Source organism: Staurois parvus, unplaced genomic scaffold (genome assembly GCF_062004578.1).
Source record: "Staurois parvus isolate SC_StPar_1 unplaced genomic scaffold, SC_StPar_1.0 ptg000045l, whole genome shotgun sequence".
NCBI lineage: Eukaryota > Metazoa > Chordata > Amphibia > Anura > Ranidae > Staurois > Staurois parvus.
This window is the reverse complement of record NW_028317841.1, coordinates 244,158-271,385: the sequence shown is the minus strand read 5'-3', so window position 1 is coordinate 271,385 and position 27,228 is coordinate 244,158. Positions and strand designations below refer to the sequence as shown.

Sequence of the window (27,228 nt, the reverse complement as noted above, 5' to 3'; positions counted from 1 at the left end):
CACCTTTCATATACCCCCTCACCCTGATCACACCTCCTCAAACACCCCCCCCACCCAGATCACACCCCCAGATACCCCCCACCCTTATTACCCCTCCCTAGATAACCCCACTCTGATCACACCCTCCAGATACACCTACCACCACACCCTGATCACACACCCCTAGATACCCTAATCTGATCACCCCCCAGTCTGATTACCTCCCAGATAACCCCCTCCTCCACCACACACACCTTGGGTTTACTAATCCCTCAGATCTCACCAGTCCTGTGGCTCCTCCTCTAGATGATGTCACTGGAAGAATTTGCAACACACCAGGGCCAAGAGGATTAGCTGTGTCTGGGGTTGGCATGAGAAGATCTCCCCCTGGATATCCGGTGGCGGCAGCAGCTGCAGCAAAGGGCAGGGAGCTTCCTCCATCTTGACCTCCTTCACTGGCAGCCCCCTGACCTAACTCCTCCAGCACAGCTGGGAGCACACCTCCATCCTGCCTGACAGTGGGCCCCGCCTTCTCCTGGAGTGCACGGGGATCTGCCCACCACTACGCCCCCCTCTGTATCATTGGATTCACTCTGACAGTGGTTAACACTCATTGCTCTGTCTGTCTATTGCTCAGCTCTCTCACTCTGACAGAAGTATACTAAACAGCAGACAAAATAAAACTTCCACGCTGCATCCTCTCTCCTACAGGCGCAGCATGGACATTTTAGTTTGCCTGCTGGAGGGAAAGGTATTTTAAAAATCTGAATCCCCAGCCAGTAGCTTAGGATCCCGATTTTACCACCCACCCCATCCTGGCACCTTAAGGCGCTGCCTAAGCTGCCTTGTGCTAGGGCCGGCCCTGGATGCTTGAGAATCCTAATGACATCCCTGTTACAGAGGTTCTATCTTGGCCCTCTAAATATAAAACATTTCAATTGTTCATGCATATATAAATTAAATTATTAAACATGAATTTGCTCTTCATTTGATTGTAGAATTGCAGGAAATGTTCACACAATGTACTAATGCCAAGCTCTCATCTCCTTTAGTAAATCAGCCTTATAGTGATTAGTATGGTAATATAGTGATAATCTGCACAACAGTAAAGCACCATTAATGGCAGGAGTGAGAATAGTACAAAATATCATGTTTTAATTCTGAAAAATGTAGGAGTTTATTTTTTCAAAGTCAGGGAAATAAAGAAGAACATATTTTAATAAAAAGAGAACAGAATACTTTTTTTTTGGAGTCAAAGATAAGATTGAAGTTAGAGTTAGCTACTTTAATGGGTTCAAGGCTAATCTTGCATGTTTTAGATTTATGGGTCCAGCATATTTATTGTGACTTTCACTAGGTTGAAACCTTTGTAAACTTTATGCACTAAATGATCTTTGAACGTATGTCAGATGGCTTAGAATGACCAATAAGAGGGGCTTTTTTATGCACCAACCTACTACCAACCACTATAAAAGGATGGGTTCCCAGCAGTCATTTGTCAGTGTATGTTGGACTAGTTTATCGAGAGCTGAAAGTCTGTATCAGGGGCGGACTGACAACTTATGGGGCCCCCGGGCAATAGGGGATCATGGAGCTTCTGTGCCCTTGCCCACACTCAAACTACACCCAAAAAAGCCTATGAAAGTTACCAGGGGCATCTCATGGGGCCCCCTACTGACCCTGAGCCCTCGGGCAGTGCCTGAGTACCTGAATGGTCAGTCCACCCCTGGTCTGTATAGAGAAAGAGTTGCTATACAGTGCTATACTGTGCTATTTTGTGCTATGTTATAGTATACTGTAATGAAAAGTTCTCTTTACTTAGACATCAGGGGTCTCCCCTGCCCTACACTCAGGCTAATGGAGCATGGATTGCGCTGCATTAGCTATTTCACAGCCACAGCAACCATGGACTGTGATATAATACAATTGCTTCTGTGTTCAATCACCAGAAGTGAGATCAGCAAATGGATGTTAGCTGATCTCCTTCCATTCCACCCACCAAAACTCAACATGCCAGTTTTGGATCTACAGGTGGGATAGTACAATACATAGCAAAGGCAATTGGATAAGGGGTTTGGAGGCTGCTTGGGTGGGATAGCACAATATAGCATTGTGGGACAATTATGGGACAGCACAATACATGGCAGAGGCAGTTGGATGGAGGGTTGGGAGGCTGCTTGGGTGATATCTTTTGCAGGCTGTGCAAGTGATCGGGTGGCTTTACAGCTGCCTGAATCACTTTCAAATGAAAGCTCATTGTCGGCTGAACAAATTTTACCAACACAGTGTATTTAAAATCCCATTCTACTAGCCATCATTTATATATGGTGCTGACAGAGAAGTGATAAAGTATATCTAAAATATTTTTTTTTCCTTTGTGGGTAGATTAAAATATTGGTTAAAACTTTTATGAGGTTGGTTTGCCATCAGTGTACCATTTTATAAATTTACCTTCACTTCCTGTCTTGTATACACATAAATGTTGTTAAAAAAAATTTCCTCATTGGAAAATGTTCTCTTTAGTCTGGTTCTGGTGACAACTCAATATTTTTTAATATTTTAGGGGGACGCATATAGCAATAAACACTTGACAGGTAAACGCTCACTATTCTATCAAAAACTTTAAAATAAATTGATGTTAAGTAAGAGTTGGCTATATTAAGGGTAACATATTGTGGTTTACCTTGAGAATATATTTAAAGATTAAGGGGAAGTTCACCTTTCCAGAAAAAATAATAAATGCACATTTTTTTCTGCATTGATCCGTGATCAATGGATCAGGGATGAAGTGTCAGACTTATGCGGACAAGCCGTGCAGCTTTCTGCCTGTACTTCCATACAGACTGTCTGTTTGAAAGCAGCAAGGCTAGTGAATGAGCTATGAGAGTACTCTTCAGTTCATTCAAAACTACAAGCCATCAGCCCTGGTGGCTGACGGTACGTGGAGTTCATTCATTCACAGGAAACTGTGATTGAATGCTGTGGAAACATGGAAGAAACCCTGCATGGCCATAATCTTTTCAAGAAGTGACAGCAGGTATGGGGAGAAGATATCCCGCCTGCTGTCACACTGAGGGGGGGATTGGAGGAACTGGTGGCAGGAGCTGGAACATGTTACATGCTCCACCATAAATACAGGTAGAACATGTAATATGTTCCAAAAGGTGAACTTAGACTTTAATTTCAAACATTTTCTCTAGATATAAGAATAATATTTTATTGTTAAGTTGAAAATTTAAAGGATGTTATTAGATGACATGATCATGATGAGATAAATCTTGCAGCCTTGGAAGAAGCATAAACCCTAACCTTGCTGATGTTGTGCATAATGCAGTTCAAAATGCAGAACACAGAACAATGTTCCTAATTAAAAATGGCAACAACTGAACATTAGCAAGGTGTAAATGCATGGCAATGAAAAGTTCTTAAGGTTTTTTTCTTAAGTATGGCCATTTTAAAAGTGATCATTATTGTATGCCACAGAAGCCATTCATTCAAGGTGGTGCACTTTGGTATATCATATGAAAGGTGGTGCCCATCTCACTATAAGAATGTTGTTTTTGTCAAATGACCACCAATACAAATTTTCAGTATATATTAATATTGCTGTTTATTCATTTACCAGCACATTTATAAATGAGTCAAAACATTGAAGATGTGTTTGCACAGGTTTGCAGCCTTTTTTTTAAGAAGGATAACTTTTCCTGTATAATTTTAAGCTGGACTTTGTGCACAGAAGGATTCTCTCACATAATGTCTACAGCCTACTTTAAAAGTAACTCTGCCTCCATGTGATTTTGTTGGGGTTTTTTTTGGGTGCTATTTTAAAACTTTTACTAAACTACCCTCCTCTTTTATGTCCCCTCCTTATCACCCTAGACTAGATTTCTGTGTTTTACCCACCACAATATAATCATTAGTGAAGAGCAAACCAAGTGACGTTCAGTTCATTGGACGTTCACTTAAACACTTTAAAAAATAGGAATCCTGAACATAACGCCTGAACGTCATTGACGTTTTCTTGAATCCTTGAGTATAATAGTCATTAAGCAAATATATATATATATATATATATATATATATATATATATACATGACCATATTAGGTTGACAATGTCAACCAGCATTTCCAGATTGTTTCCCAACATTCAGCTGCCAGTCAGGGACAGTCATTTGCATTAAGCGTTCAGTGGGAGAGGATCACTGGGTGCAGGTCATTGTGTTTGCATTAGCAGATCTAAAATCCCTGAATTAGGTGATTTACATCAGTGGCATTTTTAAATAAAATGTTTATCTATGGTATCTGTGTGTTTATTTCCTTTATAATGTTTATCCTTGTTAATGTAACCCACACACAGACATCATAGAAACATATTTTATTAATAAAACCCTCAAAAAAGTCCCACAATGTAAATCCAACATCAATCACATTATCCAGTGATATAGATCCTTTATCAATCACTATGAGGACCTGCTGACACAGGTCAAGCAACTAGCCAATAATCCTTTCCTGTTGTACTCTTGCCCCACATAACAGCATTCGAGACAGCAGATGAGTGTTAGCAAACTGACCAGCTGACGTCCTTACCAAATATGTTTGGTCAATGACGTCACCCAGAATGTCTGCTGACTTGTTTAAAATTAGAAAAGCTAGGTGGGCAGGTGGGCAGCCAAAGTGTGTCATTTAGTAGAGTAGTAAAACCACCACAAATGAATGAATTCTGCCTGCAGCAGCTGAAGGTTTGGGTAGGCAAGCAAATTGGCTGGTAATATTACTACCATTAAAATGCAACTTTACACTGTGTGGGCTGCACAGCATCATAGGCTGTTAAAAAGAATGAGCTCAGTGTTCAATCCAAATGTAAGTTTTGACCAAGCACTGGCTGCTCAGTGGTTCTTGAGAACATGGAATATTTAGGTCATTCAGCATGGACAAATATGACAACTTCCAGCAGCAGTGGTTGCTTGAATGGCGCTTCTACTTCATTACCAACATAGCCATAATTGGGCAATGATGTCACCACTCTGCTAGCTGTCAATGTTTATGAATAAGCATAGTTTTGTGTGAAACGCATTGACAAGCAGCTACTCTGTGTCCTTTATCTGGTGTGCTGCCCTCACTTGAAGATTTGATAGAATAAATTGTTCAAACAGCTCTATGGTGGTGTGCAGCCATTCCCTTTAATTACAACTGTCAATGTTTTCTAAGGAAGCCACCCCCATTCACTGACATGGCTGGGAATCCCACTCCATGCATGCAAATAGACAAGGAATGGAGCATTAAATCATTGTACAAATATGGACACATGGCCATATTTGGGCAATGATGTCACCACTACATCTGCCCCTTTCTTTATATAGCTGATTGGAGCTCCAAGAGCTGTCATTTGACTATTGTTACGATTGGGATCAGTTGCCTGCACAGGTTTTTTTGGAGGGAGTCAGTGGTGGTATCCATTGTGATTGATGATGGTTTTTATTTTTTGAATAAAGGACTAGTCATATGTTTGGGTGTCTTTATTACTAGGTGACATTTTTTTTATTAATGAGTACCCCAAGCTAATTCATGTGTTGGGGGGGGTAACTGGAGGCCATCTTATTTTTAACCACTTCCCGACTGGCCGTTGTATATAAACGGCCGGAACGGTGGCACTGCAGGGTCGGGTGGCCGTCTATAAACGGCCTCCCCCCACCCTGCTTGTGCGCGCTCCCTGGGAGCGCGCAGCACCGCGATCCGGTGCCCGCTGTGTCCTCCGGACACAGTGAAACACCGATCGTCGGACGGGACCTCTGTACGAGGTCCCGATCATGTGATCACTGATTGGCCAATCAGTGATCACATGCAAAGTAGTAAGCAAGATGTCACTTCTGACATCATTGCTTACTATGTGTGAAATCTGTGAATGATCACAGAGGTCACATGGTACAAGGCTATTCACAAAAGCCTTGTACCATGTGACAAGCTGTGACCAATCACAGCTCACTCAGTTCTTCTCAATGAGTGCAGGAATGCACACAGAGAGAAAGAGAAATGATTGCTTTTACACCCTATATGGGTGTAAAAGCAATCCGTGTAAAAAAAAAAAAAAAAAAATCTTCATCACCCCTCACAAGTAGTACAGTGTCACCATGGTGACACTGTACTGCTAGGGTGACAGTATGTAAAAAAAAATTAAAAAATAATAATATAAAAAAATAAAATAAAAATGTAAAAAAAATGTTTAAAAATTATAATTTTTGCTTATAAACTAATTTGGATTTTTTTTTTTTTTTACTAAAAAGATAACGGAATAAATTTTGGCTAAGATTTATGATGAAATATTATTTATTTGAAAAATTTTATAAAAAAAACACTTTTTTTCAAAATTTTTGGACATTTCATTTACATAGCAAAAAAAATACAAATCCCAGTGGTGAATAAAAACCACCAAAATAAAGCTTTATCTATCTCAAAAAAATGGTAAAAAATTCATTTGGGTACAGTGTTGCATGACCGCGCAATTGTCATTCAAAGTGTGATAGCGCTAAAAGCTGAAAATTGCCCTGGTCAGGAAGGCGGTAAAAGTGTCCAGTCTGGAAGTGGTTAAAGGGGCCTTTCAGATTGTGATAACCCCCACAACCATAGGGCAAAGGTTGTGGGTATGAGGCATTTGTTATTAACAATATGGGGACCCCACAAATTGAAGGCACGTGGTCTGGTATGGTTCAGGAGGAGGGCAGCATGCTGACCCCCCCCCCCCCCCCCAAGCTGTATGCTCAGATTAATAGTGTGGTAGGGATTTTTAAGGGCACCATACATTTTTTTTTTCATGAAGTCCACACTTAAAATTGATACCAGACTCAAAGGGTGTGGTATCAATTTTGATGGTATCTGTTCTTCCTGCAGGATGGGCTACAGTAAAAATTTAATTTGGAAAGAAAAAAATTACATAGTATACATTGCTGGCAAATAAAATCTCAGTTCTGTAGGAAGGAGATGTCATTTTCAGGCAATTTACTTTTTTCCTTTGTAAATGTCAGTGCTAAAATAATACTCCTCCCAGCTGCATGGAGTTTTTAAATTTGTTTGGATTGGTACAGGGTAGTGCTCAAACCCATGCTATTTTTTTACACCCTCTTGCCTATTAGCCAAGAAAATTGGCATTTTTAAATTGACAGATTCAGCTCCTATTGATTTTAATGGGGATCTGGTTCAGCATCCAAACTTCTTTGAAGTTTAGCGAACCCTGCTTGAACCAAACCCAGGGCAGGTCATCTCACTACTAGTGAAGATGTCCAGGTGGCAAACCCAGAGGTGGCAGTCCTAGGTGACACTGCTACCCCTAACAGCCAAGAGAGCAGTCCATCTAATAGTGGTAGTGAGGGTAATGCAGGAAGGCCTAGACAGTTTTCACCTTAAGCAAATGATTTGCTGTCTTCTGGTGCCAGGGTTTCAGCATATGGTATACCAGGTAAACAAATGAATGAAGGGGACTGGGCATTACCCATCTGTCTTGGTTGATCTTGGCATCTACACTATGCATGGAAGATACAGGATCCATAAGAATCAGTTTATATAACTAGTAGATTTAGGCTGCAAGTTCAAAAGAAGGAACTCCAAGGTTATGTTATTGTGCCATGGAAATGACAGTGGGATCTTAGAAATCTAAATGCATGGCTAAGGACCTGGTGGAAGAGTGAAGGATTGTTCCTAAATAGAAGGGGTTCTGCTATGTCAGGGAGAGGTTTATAGGAAAGGTGCAGGAATATTTAAAACTAGGATTGAGGGGAGCAGGGAAAGTTAAGCTGGCCAAGCATGAATCAAAATTTGGCCAGTTCAGCAGGGACTGGACACATTTTCATCTATGTATGGGCACTGTGCTTGAAAATAAGTCAATTCACTGATTGACGTTTGTTTAACCAACCTGTTGGAAAATTTCTGCACAATCAGTGCTACTGGCTATTGGGAATCCACTGTGTTTTTTACTTCCACACCGTCAGAATGCAATAACACAGTGAAAGGATTCCCCCACCCACCTCAGAATTGTGATTTATGCTTTATTTATGCTTATGTTCCTCATTATATTCTAAGGTTGACCACAGTTGAGTCAGTTTGTTTTTCATTCAACCAGTGGGTTGAACAAAAAAAATACTGACTCAAACCCCCTGGTTGAATGAAAAACAAACTGACTCAACTATGGTCAACCTTAGAATATAATGAGGGACATAAGCATAAATAGGTCAGATGCTAATGGATGGTGGAATGGGGAAAGATGGGGGGAGGGCTATAATAGGTTATAAGAAGATTCCCATTGTACAAACATTTTTCATACAAACAACACTATTTTACTACTAAACAAGATATGTTAAAAACAAGCAAAATTAAACAATGGATTAAAATGTTTGTTCACTAATGCCAGAATTCTGCCTGCAAAATAGGAAAAGGCCATGATTTACAGAAATTGGTATTGCGGAATCATGGATTATTTATTCACGATTGAGCTGTTATTATTCTCTATGTCTAATACTGTCTATTATAATACTCTCTATTTTCTGTCTCTATGACCCTTCAGTGTTAATGAGGAGGTAGTGACTATGTGTACAGTCAGAAAGGTCTGTAGTAACAAATGGGAGATTTTAACTAGCCTGAAACTGACAAGTGCAATGGTACTGCTGGAACAGTAAAAGGGCAGCAATTTTTTACTTATTACAAGAGAATTTTGTTCCAAAATATAAAAGCCCCAACTAGACATGGTGCTCTTCTGGATTTGGTAATCTCAAACAGTTCAGGGCTTATTACAAATGCCCATATAAATGAACATCTTAGTAGCATTGACAATACATGATCTAATTTAATTTTAGTTGTAAAAACAAGCATATACTGGAGAGATAAAAACATGTAAGCATTTTAAAAGAGCAAATTTTCCAATGCTGTGTGCTGCTCATCAACTTCGACTGGAAAGCAATAATGTTATCCAAGAACACAGAATAGAAATAATAATGTTTCAAATCTAATATATGCAAATAGACTTCAAAATATATTCCCATAGGCAACAGGTTTTTAAAGGCTAAAATTAAAACTTATGGGGCTCGTGTACATTGTTAAAATAACCATAGAGAATAAAAATGAAAGAACACTTTCATTCATTGAAATGTACAAAAATATACCAAAATATGTAAAAATAAAATCAAGATCGCAAAAAAGCTAAGTAAATGGCAGGCTGCAAAAAAGAGTAAGCTAAACGTCAAAAAATTATATAAATGTATTAACAATAAAAAAAATTCAGGTCTGAGCATGTAGGACCCCTACAAGATAACTCACAGTTAGTGATTGGGGAAAAAGAGAAGAGAAATTTCAAGTGGTTGTAAAGGCTCAAGGTTTTTTACTTTCATGCATTCTATAATGCTTAAACGTAAAAAAACCTTCTAAGTGCAGCAGTGCCCACAGCCCCCTCAATACTTACCTGAGCCCCATCGTAATCCAGCAATGTGCACAACAGCCTCGGCTGTCCCAGGTCTCTGCCTCCTCATTGGCTGAGACAGCAAGTGGAAGCCATTGGCTCCCACTGCTGTCAATCACAGCTACTCAGCCAATGAGGATAGAGAGGGGGTGGGGCTAAGCCACAACTCCATGTGTGAATGGACACACGAAGCAGCGGCTCGGGAATACACCTACTCGGGTGCCCCCATAGCAAGCTGCTTGCTATGGGGGCACCCTACAGAAAGGAGAAGCCAGGAGCGCCAGCAGGGGACCCTGGAAGAGGAGGATCTGGGCTGCTCTTTGCAAAACCACTACACAAAGCAGGTAAGTATAGGCATGTTTATTATTTTAAAAAAAAAAAGCAAAACCTTTAGCATTGCTTTAATACATAACATCTTTGGTACAGTGTATCCAAAGGAAAATGTGGAGCTCCATAATGAAGTTGGCATTGCTCAAATGAACCACAATGGCTTCAAAAATTGATATGGTCAATAAATAGACAAAATAAAGGTGAACAAAGCACCTGGACCAGATGGATTACACCCATATGTTCTGAAAGAGCCCATATGTTCTAAAAGAGCTCTGTTATTTCAAAGCCAAAGGTTCTACTTATTGAGACTCGTTAAAGTAGAACTAAAGGCAAAACTTTTTTTAAATTTTGGATAGAGGAGAGAGGGATTAGAACACTTTTCAGTTTTTATTGCTGTCTGTGCCCCTGTTAGGGGGATTCACCATCTCTATTTGTCCTGTTCACTAATATCATTGAAAGTAAAAGAAAACTACAAATTTTGGGTTGTGCCCAAAAAAGTAATAGAGAGGAAATCTTCCAATGGGAACACTAGTTCTAGTGACCTGATGGCCCCCAAGAGATTCCTTTTATTTCCAGGGATTTCCTCTCACTTACTATTTTGGATATGGGACTGGAAGTGAAGGTAAATCCCCCTAATGGGACAAATAGGGCACAAATAAATCATACACGGGTATACTCTAATCCGAAAGGAAACCAAAGTTTTGCCTATTGTTCTACTTTAATGACTGGCTCAGTTCTAAAGCAAACATAATACTTTTTTTGTGTTAAAAAAGAGAGATTCTCTCTCCTGTACAAAGCATTTGGAAAATCTCATATGGAATTTGTAGTTCGGTTTTGGGCACCAGTTCAAAAAAAGGATAATGGGAAACTGTAGAGTGTGCAGAGAAAGACAACCATACTGATAATATGCATGGATTGCATCAACTATGAGATTAGCTAAACTGACTTTATTAATAATTTCTTCATATGGTGAACTTGGATCACATTTATTTACTTTAAGATCATTACAAAGGACAAGGGGGCACTCTTTGTGACTGGAGAAAAGAGGTTTAACCTCTGCATACTGTAGGCTTCTTTACAGCTGTGAAATTGTGGAAAAGACTGCCTGAGGAACTAACCAGATAAGTTATGTATAAAAAAGCTAAAGCTCTATGCATTCCTAAATGCAAAGCAAAACAGCCCACAACACACAAGAAAAAAGGTATATAATGCACAAACCACTCACTTAAAAATGCAAATCCTTCAAGAGTACTAACAAGAATATAGAATCTGAATTAGGTCATGTGAGCATGACCTAATTAAAGTTCTACATTCCTAAATGCACAGAATATACCTATCTATTGACATTTATAGGTAATGACACCTGATCATTGATACAGGGAATATCTAATTACCCTAGGGGGTCAGGAAGAATATCAGGAAGGGTGCATGCCCTGATAGGGGACTGGTATGGATATGGATTGTGGGGGGCACCCTCACTGTTTTCCTTAACCACAGCAGGCCACAAGCCTTGAAGAAAAAAATTATTCACCCTCCTTCTGAACCATACCAGGCCATATGCCCTCAACATTGGGTGCGTACCTTGCCAGGCAGTCAGCCTAGAAAAGCTTTTTGTCACAATGTTGATGGAGATAAGGGACTTTTCCCCACAGGGCAAAGTATTGATTTGTGGGTAATCCCACAGTTCTTTTTGTTTAGGTCTCCCTTAAAATTAATTTCAGACCCTTATCAAGGATAAGGGTATGGCATTTAGGGAAACACTATGCCATTCTTTGTTTTTTGTTTGTTTTTTTTTGTGTGTGGTTCTCCGCTAAAATCCATACCACACCCTAGCATAAGGGCCTGGTATAGATGTTTAAGTGAATCCCAGGCCACTTTGTTTACAAAAAGAATGAAGATGATGGGAAATGTTATTTGGCAGCAATTTAAATGGTATTTCTTTTCTTTGTAAATTCTACTTTTGCACGTGTAGGTTTGGTGCATTCCCCAAGGAAGTTATTTAACCTGTTCCAGCTGGCCATACACATATAGGTAGCTACTAGGTGGGTGGGCTTTAGTGCTGAGTGGCTGCATATATGCGTCCATAAGGAACGGCTTTTCTGTGTCAAGATTGTGCTCATTGCATGCTCCCAGAACAGTGACAAAGATGTCAAGGGCAGCTCTCAATGCATACTTGCGATGCGTGATAGCTAATCTCAAGATCCAAAAGCCCACCTCCACCTCCCAGCATTCAGATCCTCTTAAAGGGCCAGGATGGCAGCAGCAAATTGGTTAAAATATTTGTATATTTTAAATTACTACAAAGAAAAGCTTTCACATTCTCATGCTCATTTTATGCACCATATACGTAGAAAAAACTCTTGGACATACTGCCCAAACCATAAGGGGACTTTCAAAGTGCGTATATATCTCTGATAAGAACAAGGAATTCACAAACCCAAACAAATATATAAAATATATGAAAAATAAATTAAAATAAATATTTGCAATTTAGGTTTTGATCATCTTTTCTCTGACATCCATGGTCATCTGTCTATCTATCAATATATTATCAATCCCAGTCAATATCTGTATATATAAATATATCTCTAAATCTTAATAGATGTTATACAGGATTAGAGGATTTATCCAGTGGAATGTATGGCAGATGTGTTTAAACTGAATGTTTTGCAGGTAAGTAAAAATATATATGCACCATAAGAGTCAAATACTTAGAACATGAACCTAAAAGGAATTCCTCAAGGAATAGCAGGGGGACCAAATAAATACATCAGTGAAAATATCCTTGTGTTAGTCCTGAATTAAGAGAAGAAATGGGGGAAACTTCACAAGGGAGATAGTAAAGTTTATCAAATTAACTTGTGCCCTGTATGTTTTCCGCTTCCATTCAGTTTACCAACAAGCACTGTGTGTTGTCTTGAGAGTGGTGGACTTTCAGTGAGCCTCTAAAATCTCCTCTTCTTGGAACCTAAGGTGAGTTATAATTAAATATAGCGGTCACTGAATGCATTAAAATTCTAATATTTCCTCCAATGTTGAGATTATGATTAATTTTATTTTCTAATTGTGTGTAGCTAATCCTGGGCCTACTCTTAAAATTTCCATACATTATACAATTTTTTGTTCAATGTCCTTTTCATTAACCTTCAACTATGTAGTGCAACAGCTCTTCTGATTTTGCTTTCATATGATATGGTTTTAGAAAATGAAAAGGAAAATTGTATAATGAATGTCCATTTTTAATGGGTGCCTGAACAGGATCCTTAGTGACATAATGGTGTTAATAACCTACTAACTTTATGGAGGTAGGCATCTATATGTTTATAAGACTCACATACTGTATGTTATCTATATAAACTGATACATGACTCAGCATGTCAGCAATATTATAGATGGACACAAAATTATCCCATTTTCTTTGGAGTGTTTCAGACAGAATCATGACTATTACCTTCCCCCCTTTCACTTTTGTCAATTCAGGAATAACATATGGATAGTCTCGCTGATGTGCCCTTTTGCTCCCTCTGCAGTCCCTTAAGGGAATCTTTTTAGGCTCATGTTCTAAGTCACTGACTCTTGTGGTATGTTTAAGTTCACAATTAATATATGAACATTCTGAATATGTGTCATTATGTGTTATTAAGATCTGTATAACGAGGATTATGCACATTTATTGTTACTAATATTGATTGTGTATTTTTAGATAGAAACATCCTGTGCTGCTTGAGGAAGCTGAATTTTATCTGTGAGATTTTTGGCTTAAAAACGTCTGCCATCCGCCCCACTGGAAAAATCCTCTATAGAGTATAACATCTATTAAAGTGATATTAAAAGCAATTAAAAAAAATAACAACCATGTCATACTTACCTGCTCTGTTTTGCACACAGCAACCCCAATCCTCCTCTTCTGGGGTCCCCTGCTGTTGCTCCTGGAGCTGGAAGAAAGCATACAGGTGGTGCAAACACCTAGTGCATTATCCAAGGTTTATTAAAAATATATATAAAAAACAAAAAATATACTCACAAACATAGCATGTGTGTAAAGCCTATAAGACCATAGAGATGGCCACACGAATGGCATACTAATGGTGCAGTTGGCCTGTTGACGCGTTTTGGGGATCAATCCCTTTCCTCAGAGCTATGGGGACTATCTCTATGGTCTTATTGGCTTTACACACATGCTGTGTTTGTATGGTTTTTGTCTTTTTATGTATACTTTTAATAAACCTTGGATAATGCACTAGGTGTCTGCACCACCTGTATGCCTTCTTCCAGTTTGTTGATTTCCCCATATGAGGAGGGCTGCATCTCTGGAACGCTATCCATAGGCTATTCATGTTTCTGTCCCCTTGGCCTTCCCCTGGCATTGGTTCCTTTGAGGCGCTGAAGAGTACACAGTTTTGTCTGCTCCTGGAGCTGACCAAGAGCAAGCAGCTTGCTATGAAGGCACCCAAGCAGGCTCGCTCCTGAGTCGGTGCTCTGTGTGTCCATTCCCAAACAGAGCCATGGCTCAGACCCATCGCCTTTCTCTCTTTTGGCTCACTTGGTGGGATTGACAGCAGCAGGAGCCAATGGCTCTTGCTGCTGTCTCAACCAATGAGGAGGGATTGTCTACAGAGAGCTGAAGCTCTCATGCACATCGCTTGATCATGATGGGGCTCAGGTAAGTATTAGGGGAGCTGGGGGAGCTGCTGCACACAGAAGATTTTTCACCTTCATGCATAGAATGCATGAATGTAAGAAACCTTGAGCATATATATATATATATATAAAGTCATGGCCAAAAATATTGGCACACCTGCATTTCAGATAATGCACCACTTCACCCATAAAATGTTTCCAATTACAGATGTTTAGGCAGTCTCATGTTTATTTATTTTTGTTTATATTGGTATGACACAAAAAAGTGAAGAAACAAATAGCCAAATCTGACACATTCCATGCAAGTCCCCAAAATTAACTGGACAAAATTATTGTCATCCTCAATTTAATATTTGGTAGTACACCCCTTGGAAAAAATAACTGAAATCAATCGCTTCCTGTAACCATCAATGAGTTTCTTACACCTCTCTACTGGAATTTTGGACCACTCTTCTTTTGCCAACTGCTCCAGGTCTCTCAGATTGGAAGGGTTGCTTTTCCCAACTGCTGTTTTGATCTCTATGGGATTTAGATCTGGACTCATTGCTGGTCAGTTCAGTATTCTCATGTCTTAAACCATTTCTGGGGGGTTTTTGACAAGTGCTTTGGGTCATTGTCCTGCTGTAAGACCTCTGACCTTTGACAGAGACCCAACTTTCTGACACTGGGCCCTACAATGCACCCCAGAATTCTCATAATGCCATGCACACAGTCAAGACATCCAGTGCCTGAAGCAGCAAAGCAAACCCCAAAATATCAGTGAACCTCTACCATGTTTGACTGTAGGGACTGCATTCTTTCTTTAAAGGCCTCATTTCTTTTCCTGAAAGCAGTAGAATGATGGACTTTACCAAAAAGCTGTAATCTTGTTTTGTATGTCCACAGCACATTCTCTCAAAAGAATTTTGGCTTCCTCAGGTAAGTTTTGGCAAACTTGAATCTGGCTTATTTATGTTTCTGTGTTAGCAGTGGGGTCTTCCTGTGTCTCCGACCAAAGTGCCCCTTTTCATTCAGATTTCAACATATAGTCTGTGCTGACACAGTTGAACCCTGTGCCTGAAGGTCAGCTTGAATTTGTCTGGAAGTTAATCAAGTTTCTTTATCCACCATTTGAGCAATTCTTCATTACAATCTTTGATCAAGTTTTTCTTTTTTGTCCACGTCCAGGGAGATTAGCTACAGTACCATGGGCTGTAAACTTCTTGACAATGTTGTGTACAGTGGCCACAGGAACATTACGATCTGTTAATTGATACAGGTGAGCTTACTTACAAATTACAGAAGCTTCACATACTTGGAATGCAATTATTTCTTACAATTTTGAGAAGGTGCCAATAATTATGTCCAGTTCATTTTTGGGGTTTTGCATGGAAAATGTAAATTTGGCTTTTTGTTTCTCCACATTTTTGTGTCATACCAATACAAACAAAAAACATAAACATGAGAATGCCTAAACATTTATAATTGCAACAATTTTCTGGGCAAAGCGGTGCATTATCTGACAGAAAGGAAGGAATCCATGACTCTATCTATCTATCTATCTATCTATCTATCCATCTAAAGATATATATATATATATATATATATTGCAATTATATGAGGGAAGATAGGCAAATGGCTATGGATGCTACAGAGAAAAGATAAGCAAGACTTGTGTTTTAAATATTTTACTTTATTAACTAGTTGCCGACCGCAGATAGCTGAATGACGGCTGCACTGCGGCCGGCCAGTTCTGGGTGGACGTCATATGACAACCTCCCAGAACGCGCTCTCCTGCGTGCCCCAGGGGGCGCGCACCTGGCGATCTCCGTGATCGCTGTGTCCTACGGACACAGCTGATCACGTTATGTGGTAAAAGGCCAATCACAGTGGCCTTTTACCACGTGATCAGCGGTGTCCAATGACACGCTGATCACAGGGAAATGCAATTGCCGGTTCTCGGCTGCACTTTCCTCACGCTGTCAGATCGTGAGGAAAGTACTGCCGAGAACCGGCAGTTGTCAGAGCAAGGATCGGCACCAATCATCAGGGCACTGATGATCAGTGCCCTGATGATCGGTGCCCAGCAGTGCCACCCGCAAGTTCCGCCCACCTGTGCCCAGCAGATCACCCACCTGTGCCCAGCAGTGCACCCACATGTGCCCAGCAATGCACCCACCTGTGCCACTCTGCAGTGTCACACACCTGTGCCCAGAAGTGCCACCTACCTGTGCCCAGCAGTGCCACCCACCTGTGCCCACCCACCTGTGCCCACCAGTGCCACCCACCTGTGCCCACCCACCAGTTCTGCCCACCAGTGCCACCCACCAGTGAAGCCCAGCAGTGCTGCCAGTCAGTGCCACCAGTCAGTGCCCAGCGGTTGTGCCAGTCAGTGCCGCCAGTCAGTGCCCAGCAGTGATGCCAGTCAGTGCTGTCTATCAGTACCCATCAACAGTGTCACCTATCAGTGCCGCCTATCAGTGCCGCCTATCAGTGCTGCATATTAGTGCCGCCTATCTGTGACACCTCATTAGTGCTGCCTATCAGTGTCGCCTATCCGTGCCACCTCATTAGTACTGCCTATCAGTGCCCTTTAGTGCTGCCTATCAGTGCCCATCAGTGCCGCCTACCAGTGCCCATCAGTGCTGCCTCATCAACGCACATCAGTGAAGGAGAAAAATTACCTGTTTGAAAATTTTTATATGAGAAACAAAGAAACTTTTTTTTTTTTTTAATTTTTTGCACTTTTTTTGTTTATAGCGCAAAAAGTAAAGTGCCCAGTGGCGATTAAATACCACCAAAAGAAGGCTCTATTTGTGAGAAAAAAATGATCAAAATTTCATATGGGTACAATGTTGCATGACCGCGCAATTGTCAATCAAAGTGCGGCAGCGCTGAAAGCTGAAAATTGGCCTGGTAAATAAGGGGGTATAAGTGCCTGGTAGGCAAGTGGTTAAAGTTTCATACATTTTGTATGATCATTCGTGCTTGTGAATTTCTTGATCTTATCAGAGATATTTATTGTATTGTATTTTAATGTCCTATTGTATTTTAATGTTTTCCTTTAAGCCTTTTTAAAAGACCTGCTTCCCTCTAAACAATATTTTTACTTTCATTTATTTATTTTTGCATTGGTACAAGGCCTCTCATAGTATTGTCCAACTCTTTATGTTTGTTTGACAATCCCATTCTAATACCCTTGAAAAATCACCTGAATTAATTTCCAAGATTTGACTTCACAATTTTCTAATTTTTTTGAAGTTTTTCATTTAAAGAGAATCCTAACAGATGTACCCATCACTATTTGTTACTAACAGATGTGATATAAACCTTTAATCCAAACTAAAAGAAACAGACAAAATAAGGGTAAAACTACACTCCAAAACTATAAAAAATATTACAAAATACTCTAACATTACAAAAATATCAAAACACTTTGTAACCCTTCACCATTAAAACAATGATAGCTCTGTCATTTAAAATCATTAATCACTTGCCCTCCTGAGGATTTACCCCCCTTCCTGACCAGGCCATTTTTTGCAATACGGCACTGCATTCATTTTTCCACAAATAGAGCTTTCTTTCTATGGTATTTAATTGTCTGTGTATTTTTAATTTTTTGCACTGTAAACAAAAAAAGACCAACAATTTTGAGAAAAAATTGGTCATCCCTGCTGCTTGTGCACCTTTTTCTTCCACACTTTTCCCTTCCACATAACTTTCTATTAATGAGCTTTGATACAGCACTTTGGGAACATCCAACTTCTTTTGCAATTACCCTTTGAGGCTTTCCCTCCTTATGGAGGGTGTCAATGATGGTTTTCTGCACAACTGTCAGGTCAGCAGTCTTTGAACCAGACTAAGAGACCATTTAAAGGCTCAGGAACCATTTGCAGGTGTTATGGCTTAATTAGCTGATTAGAGTGGGACACTTTGAGCCTAGAATATTGCACCTTTTCACAATATTCTAATTATCTGAGATTGTGGATTTGGGGTTTTCATGAGCTGTAAGCCATAATCATCACAATTATGACAAATCACGGCTTGAACTACCTTGCTTTGTATGTAATGAGTCTATCTCATATACTAGTTTCACCTTTTAAGTTGCATTACTGAAATAAATTAACTTTTGCACGATATTCTAATTTTTCGAGTTTCACCTGTATATACATGATTTTGCGCATCCGTGCCACCTTGTAGCAGTATTTTCTCCTACAGGGCAGTGTGGAAGTGGTTAAAGGTGTTCTCTGAACATTCATACCACAACCTTATGCTGGTTCGCTAAATAAACTTGCTCTTGTAGTTAGCAATTGTCTATCAACTGCATGTGTCCTTCTCAAAACAAGCTCTTATTCTCTTCTGTAACATTGTTTCTATATAATATATTGTATTGGTTTTGTTACAACTAGCAATTCTAGATACAAAGAATGTCTCTACCTAGTTGACATAATGTCACAATCTTATAAATCTGTCTGGGTCCTTCTTTTCCACATGATTCCTTTTATTTATTTATTCTATACTGCCACATGTTCAGTGCTTTAAGGTTTAAATGCGTAAGTCCTCTTATTCAAAACAGCACATAGGCATGTATAGGATATTTGTAACTTTATGGCCTCATGAACAGCTGTTCTTAGTGGCAACTGGCATTTTTTTGTCCTGCCGCTAAACTCCCCTGCATGTTATCATATGTGTCCATGCACAAATAGGCTTTTAGCAGCATTTAGTAGCAGAAATACTGCTACAGGGTGGCACGGGTGTGCAAAATCGCATATATATACATGATTTAGAATTTCCGCGTAGGGGGCACACGCGCCCTACCCGCACCACCATTCACAGCTGTGGCTGTCAATCACTGGGTCAGGGCCAGTGATTACCCACTGGCGCCTGGTGATTACCGAGCATCTCCGGCGGGGAGGAGGACTGTTTTATTTACTAAAAGTTCTCCTCGCTGTCAGGTTGGGCACACTGCCTTGGATGGCTGTGCACAGCACAGCCATCCAAAGCAGTGTGCTTACAGTGAAGCACACTGACAAGGTCGCCTAGTAAAACACTCCCTGCACAAAGTTAACCCTTTGATCGCCCCTCATATTAATCCCTTCCTGCCCAGTGCCATTAGTACAGTGTCAGTGCTTTTTTTTTAGCACTGATCACTGTATTGGTGTCGCTGGGGATGTCATTGCCATCAAGTCAATTCCCCCCAGTGTTAGAATGTCCACCGCATCCTGCAGTTCCACTGACCACTGCCATTACTAGTAAAAAATGTTTTAAAAAGTCCAGTATATATACTGCCATTTTTAAGCACTATAACCAATTAATTTACATGTATTGGGATTTCTTTTTAGCAGACATGTAGCAGAATACATTTTGGCCTAAATATATGATGAAATTAGATTTTTTTTATTTTTTTACTGGACATGTTTAATAGCAAAAAGTCAAAAATATTGTTTTGTTCTCAAAATTGTCAGTCTTTTTTTTATAGCGCAAAAAATAAAAAATGCATAGGTGATCAAATGCCACCAAAAGAAAGATCAATTAGTGGGGAAAAAAGGATGTTAATTTCATTTGGGTGCAGCGTTGCATGACTGCGCAATCATCAGTTAAAGTAACACAGTGTCATAACGCAAAAAATGGCCTGGTCAGGAAGGGGGGTAAATCCTCAGGAGGGCAAGTGGTAAAGGCAGGAAAAAAAAACACTGCCAGTGCATCCTGGAGCAACAGAGAAAACACTTGACACTGTTAAACGCATCTAAACATGCCTAAATGCTAGGCACTTTTCACTTCAATATTAATTCATTTCAATAGCCAGAATAAATTAAAATTCTGGCTGATGAAACAAATAAATGCCCAAACACCAAACCCTGCTAAACTCTGCTAAACTGGTTTAAAAAATGCAGTTTAGGTGAACATTTTTCAATGCTGATTTTCTACTGTCAGGGAAACAGCATTTTACAATAACCAGTGTGCATGAGGCCTATACATTAACAATAACTGTAGATGTAATTCTCAGATGGAATCTCTCATTTATAACAGTTTTCACACAGGTATAACATGCATATGGCCTCCCACCAAGCCATCTCTCTTTTTAAATGCCATCTAAAACTTCACTCGGGAGCAGAGAATTTGATAGGATCCCATGTAAAAAGTGTCACTTATTGATTTGTTCATATTTGGTATTGCCTAGCAGGGCATCTAGTCTTTTTTGTTATTTCATTCACTTGTGGTGTCCTTTTATCATGCAGCGGTAAATGACCTCTGCTCAGTTCTCCGGCATTCTTGGAGAACCCAGTTCTTCTGTGAATGCCTTTTTATGAAGCGGTGTAGATCAGTTCTCCGAATGAAGAAAGAAGCGATCTACAAATGCTGCAAAATGGCTGCTTTTACTATAATCTCACGAGATCACAGTAAGAGATCAGTCAAACACCGTTTACTAAGCAGCGGTAAATTATCGCTGCTTTGTTTGCGGTTCCTCCGATTCTCCAGCTTTGAGCTGGAGAATCTGGAGGGAAAACACATATCGCCAGTGAAGGGCTGACATCGCTTCTTCATACACTGGCCATCTGTGTGCTGAGATGAACAGCGGAGAACATGCTCTCCGCTGATCATCTCTGTTTCCCAAACCACTAATGATCTGAGATCAGTAACGATCCTCAGGATCGCCACTGATCTCTGTTTCATAAAAGAACACCTGTGTTTGATTATTTTCTAGGTATGCACTTATATCACCTTAGTTAGGGGCTCTGTCAGGCAGTTACTTTTTTCTTTCTGGTTAGGTATAGTGAGTAGCGTAGCACTATTTATCTATTCATTTATCTGCAGTTATTGTTAATGTATTAAGTTACAAATATCCTATACAAGCTTATGTGTGGTTTTCAACAAGAGGACTTATGCATTTTGATCTAAAAGTACTGAACATGTGGCAATAATGGATAAAGGAAATAAGTGGAATCTTGAAAAAGAAGGAAAATACATACAGTGCTTTTTATCCACAATTGCTTGTTTTAACAAAACAGATACAAGTATATTATATGGATACAATGTGGTAGAAGTGAAGAAGAGCTTGCTTTGTGAAGAATACATGCAGCAATGGATAATTGCTTACTATAAGGCCATGTTTATCTAGTGAAATAGCATAGGTTTATGATATGAAAGTGTGGTAAACCCCTTTTGTGTCTTTAAATCACAGATATGTTATTTTTTTTTAAACTAGAGTAACTTTTGTAAAGTTAAAATATTTTGTAATATTTCTATAGTTTATGAGTGTTGTTTTACCCTGTTTATTTAATAGTTTTTTTGGATTATTGGTTCAGTTTATTTGGTATGCTCTCTATCTCTATCTATCCATTCAGTTGTATCCAACCCTTGGCGATTGCATGGACCGTCACTCATAAGTGACTTTTTCAATGAATTCTCTTAGCAATTATTTTTACAGGGAAGGTTGCCAGGTCTTTCCCAGGAGATCCCACATGGCCAAGGATGAAACTAGGACAATTTAGACAGGAGCCAATTAACCTACCAGCATGTCTTTGGAGCGTAGGAGGAAACCCATGCAAGCACAGGGAGAACATGCAAACTCCATGCAGGAGGCACCATGGTTGACAATCGAACCCATGACCCATTTACTGCAAGGCAGACATGCTAACCACTAAGCCACTGTGCCGCCCATGAGGTATGCACAACACCGGAAATATATTCTGTTTGGATTGGTGTAAAACTATCAACATTTATATGGAAAAAGAATGTAGCAGTGGTGAGGTTTTTTTGACAACTGTAATATAAACCTGCCATTGCAACTAGTTGATAAGGAAAGAAATCCCACTTCAGTATATTTGGACAGCTGGAAGTACATCAAATAATATACGTTGACAAATAGAGTATCTAAAAAGTGCAGCACCCAACTAATACATTTGCATAATAATCACCCCATTTGAATACAAATTCCAATATGATCATGTACAGAAAATGAAGATTCCAAAACGTGAAGTGACTTGAACAAATCACCCTCATAAAAAGGTGTATATTAGTGAACTGTTTGAAAATCACACCCATAGCTTGAGCAAATCTTTCTCATAAAAATATGCAGATTTAAAGTGTTATTAAACTCACAACAGTCCAACAGGTCCAATCAGCACTGGTAAGACAGAGGTCAGGTGTTTTGCATCCTCCTAGAGCAGAAAGAAACCTCCTCCTACAAGCTTTAGCTAGTGCTGGGCTGAACACTGATAGAAGCCACAAGACTGCTCTAACTGATGATGAGAAAAGGTATTTAGAAGTTTATATTTACTAAAATAATTGTATTTCCATGTTCTGTGTACTGTGGGAGACCAGATATAGTGAATGCAAGGTCTTGGGTTTAGTAACACTTTAATCAACTTTTTATTCACATCCAGTGATTATTATACAATTTATTATTTAAGCACTGCACTTTTTAGATACTCCATTGAATCTGTTAAGTTGGGTACTCACTGGCCACAAATCTGCCAGTTCAGTAGATGAACCATCTGACTTTCAATCAGTGTGTACAGCTATCTGTCCAACAGAAAGACTAATGACCAGTTTTTGTAAAAGAGACATGCTGGAAAACCAGCATCAGATCAGTGCCTGCAGCCAGTGGCTGCAAGTGCTGATCAGAGTAATCTGGTGGGGGGGCAGGGAGTCCCCCTGTCAGATTACAAAGACACAACACAGGAGACCACTGCACCAACATTACTTGTGTTGGTATTGAGAACTGTCAGTTTCTTTTGTGTTCAACTGGCTGGGTTGAGGCTATCTTGTTTCCTAGCTGGAGGGCAACCAGCATCTTCCAGCCCTTTCTTCCCCAAGCTTACTTTCCCTGGCCCTCCATTTTCATTCACTGCACATCAGTAATTAAATCATTGAGGCTCAGCATTACATGTGGACCTTTGTTTTTCATTAAGCTATGTACAGCACCATGCTAGCTCCTCCAGCCAACCATGATCTATCTGCATTGCACAAAAACGCAAAAGGACCTAGTGATGATGTTGCTGGGTCTTAAATAAGATTTGCAATACAAACTGAAATTTTTTATTTAATAATTTAATTAGCATTTTGATGAGAGGGAACCAAAGAATGCAAAATACTAGCAGGTTAAATATAAGATTTAAACCTCACGGATACATCTCTATAAATTAACAGTGCCTAATAGCTTCAATGCACTCTAGATTTAATTGCAACCAAGGCAGACTCTGCCTGTGATCATGATGTTCCTTTGAGTATTCAATATTCTTCCCACACTAAAAAATGTCAACTAAATTCTGTAGCAGGTGGGTCTAGATTGTTTGGGCATTTGCATAAAGGCAACTAAATCTTTACATTTCACAAGGAAACATACAAATCCAATAGATACCACTGTAAAATGAGCCTCAATAAAAACAAAGGTTGATAATGGATAATAATAACCAAAAATTACTCATTCAATAGAGTTTATGTTAAACATGGGATCTGACCTGGGAAATGGAAATACCATATACAAATAGCATTTTGTGAGTTAATTCCACCCAAATTTGAAGATTGATTTTTGGTGATTTTTGCAGATTTAAAGTGAACCTCGTTGGCCACTTTAATCCTTAAACTGTATTTCTAATTTTCCAAAGGTAATATATCAAAGAAAATGTAATTACTAGAAGACATTAAACTGCATCATTTATTTTCATGCATAGGTGTTAGTGATCCTTTAATGTTATTAGTTACAATTAAAATGCAATAAAGACATGCTACATAGTTCAGACTTACCTTCGGTTTGCTTCTCATACCCTAGTTGTGTTGTATTCAGTTTCATGTTTGTTTAGAGACCCAATGAGGCAGAACCTGGAATGTTATGGCTATTTCATTCAATATGTTTGCATAAAACGGATTACATTTAGAGATGGTTTAAATTAGTGAATCGCACAGCACAAAAACAAACTGGCATGCAACACACTTAAAGAAGAGAAGAGTTTTTAAGAGATAAGTGGTTTTAATGTGCAAAGAAAGGATGTAGTGCATGTAAACAAACACAGAAGCACACATATGCATGCACTACAAACACAGAAAACATACAAAAGAGTATTATAACATCCAATGATTTATGGAAAGGTTTTACCCTGATAATGTGGAAATACTTCTAATGTACTGTATAGGCATTCATTGAACATTTCATATTTAAAAAAATGTTATGCACCAAATAGTCCTGCTACTTTGTATATTGTATTATAAAACAGAACTATGTGCCATATGTAGATATAATTCATAAATAGGGTTTTTATGCAGGAAAATTTGTAAAGTTTCATACAGCATATGCTAGTGTGGCTTTGCATGCATGTAGGTACATGACAAGCATTGAGATATCAAAAAAGTGCAATCTGATACTAAAATTATCTATTCTCCATTACTATAATCTGATAGAGTGTTATCTAAAAAAGGTATATATGTTTTCTTATTCATGAACTATAATAACTCCACTTTTCAGTATTACTAAAAAAAATCAGAAAAGAAGATTCATATTTACCTGTTAAAAACAGAGAGAAGCCACCAAGTCTCAAGCATTCTGTTTTACATCTGTTTCATGATTTATTGTGAATTCCATGCTATATAGGTCAAAAAGCCAATGCTTTGGGGCCCCATAGAGTCCCTTCCTCATGACAACTTGTCATTCAAGTTACGCTGAGGAAGGGACCTTGCAAAACTCCAAAACATGAGCTATTTACCCTATGTGACATGAAATTTCTCACAATAATTAGTTGAATGAATATATTGGAGTTATGGAGACTTTTGTGTTTGTTACCAGGACCCTTGTATGGCGTCATCTGCTGTGGTCAAATACCCTGCTTGTTATATAAACTGAGCATTGTAAAGATTGTGCAGCTCAAAACAAAATGTTTAGCTTATTTTTCCTGCGACAACTGATGTGTGCTTATTGTAAATTCTAATTGTTTTACACTGTCTGTTTTTTTTTTCAAATAAAAGGAGCAAAAATATAGGGAACAAATTTTTTAAATGATGTAAAGGAAAATGATAAAACATAAAAAGATAGTAAGTAATTTTTTGGAGATAACAATAAGTCCTTAGATACAAGTCTTCATCAAAAATTTATTGATACTGACCGCTGGACAGATTTGTCATGTCTCGACAGCCTGTGGCTTGTGGTGGGGACTTCCTCAATTTCATCAATGTCACATGTTTCTGCTGCATCCTGTGAATAACTATGCTTCATTACAAGGATGTTTCTTCTGTTCATTGGTTGTAAACTGGGATTAGTGGGTGGGTTTGGAGTGTCTGTTAGTATAGTAGGCTCCCTTGTGCTAAGGTTACTACGACTTCCCTTAGCACTAGACAGTGATCCACAGTGATGGTCGTGAATGCATTTTGAAGATGATCTCCGTAATTTATGATAATTCTCAAAATCTTCTGTGACATCAGAAATGTCTGCTGTAGCTCCTGTACCTCTAAGAGTACATAACTCATAATGAGGAGGTTCAAACACCTCCTGGAATACTGTTTGGTCAAACTCTGATTTCCTTTGGATGTACTTCTTACGAGGTTGCTTGATCTGTACAATGACAGATATTATAATGAGGATGATGACAATGCAAGAGGAGACTCCAATAACTGTCCCACTAGTATTGGTAAGCTGATCCAAAAGGCTTGACTTTCGTTTTTCTGAAAAGTAAAAAAAAAAAAAAAACTGTGAGGTTTTTTTTTGTTGATATCAAATGCTTAACCTTGGCGCCAGCTGTACGCAAATGTGTGACCTTCCAACATCTGGGCCTTGACACCGAGCGGTCGCACATTTGCTTGCAATTAAGAAATACATATGTGCTGAGAATGAACTCCCAGCACACATGTCCGATACTCACGGAAAGGTCCTGATCTCCTTTTTCGATCGGGACCTTTCCCAATCATGTGACCGCCGTGACAGCGAATCACGGCAGTCACATGACCCTGAAATCCCATCCTGCCTCCCGGCTTCTGAAACCCTTAAAGGGTCGGGAGGCACTGGCGCCAAGGGGCTAAAGCATATCTAAAGCCAAAACTGTATTTTTTTGCTTTGGATAGAGTAGGGAATGGGTAAAATTTATCTTTTTCAATGGTCCCATTAACAAGATTTCCTTCACCTCCTGTCCTGTAGATACAACAGAAAATGAGAAAAAATCTCTCTAGAGTGAAGGAAATCCCTACTTAGATATTTGTCACCAAAACAAATTGTCTCTATTTAAAGATTTCTCCTTGATGTGTTTTAGTGGCAACTCAAAATTTTGAGTTTCTCATCACTTTAAGCCTGGGTGACATGGCAAACAGACAGAGTGAATTCTTTATCAAGGGCACAGGCAGGGGGTTTACCCATCACTGCACTCTCCAAAACAACAAAGAAAAATCTTTGACTTTTAATACACTTAAAGGAAGCTTTTTGCAAGACCTACATTATTTAAATCATAAGGTTTCTGTATTCAAAATGTAAAACTGATCTCAAGGGATCACTAAACAAATTATGGTTAAACATACGTTTGTTACATTGCTAACCTTTGTGGCCTTTATCCTGTTAGCCTTATCACTAACCTTGATATACTGTAGCATTGATATACACCAGCAAAGGGTGCAGCTTTCAGTGAAAGAACTATACCATACAGAGGGCAGAAGAAAGTAGCTCCAAGATTAGCTCACATGCCAATTATTCATTCTAAATTAATTTATCTTTTTAGACTGCTTCAGTATACAAAAATGCTGCTGTGTAGAAAAGATGGTTAAAAATGGGGATTCAGCTCACTTCTTATTCAATCGCTGCATTATATTGACTCCTATTGTTAGATTAAATTACAAGTTAAATGAACGCACTCAGCTTGTCAAGATTCATTCATTATTAGGC

General features: G+C 39.1%; 1 protein-coding gene across 2 annotated transcripts in view; it reads right to left on the bottom strand.

The window, feature by feature from the left end:
* The window catches only part of NETO1 (neuropilin and tolloid like 1), a 207,098-nt gene that overhangs the window by 4,738 nt on the left and 175,132 nt on the right, over nt 1-27,228 (bottom strand). For both annotated transcript variants that reach the window (XM_089663971.1, XM_089663981.1), the window contains exons 9-10: nt 25,469-26,024; nt 24,120-24,194 (exon numbers count right to left, since the gene is read on the bottom strand). In XM_089663971.1, the coding sequence (XP_089520097.1) occupies nt 24,134-24,194; nt 25,469-26,024 (617 nt within the window). In that variant the 3' untranslated portion in view covers nt 24,120-24,133. The remainder of the gene's footprint in view (nt 1-24,119; nt 24,195-25,468; nt 26,025-27,228) is intronic.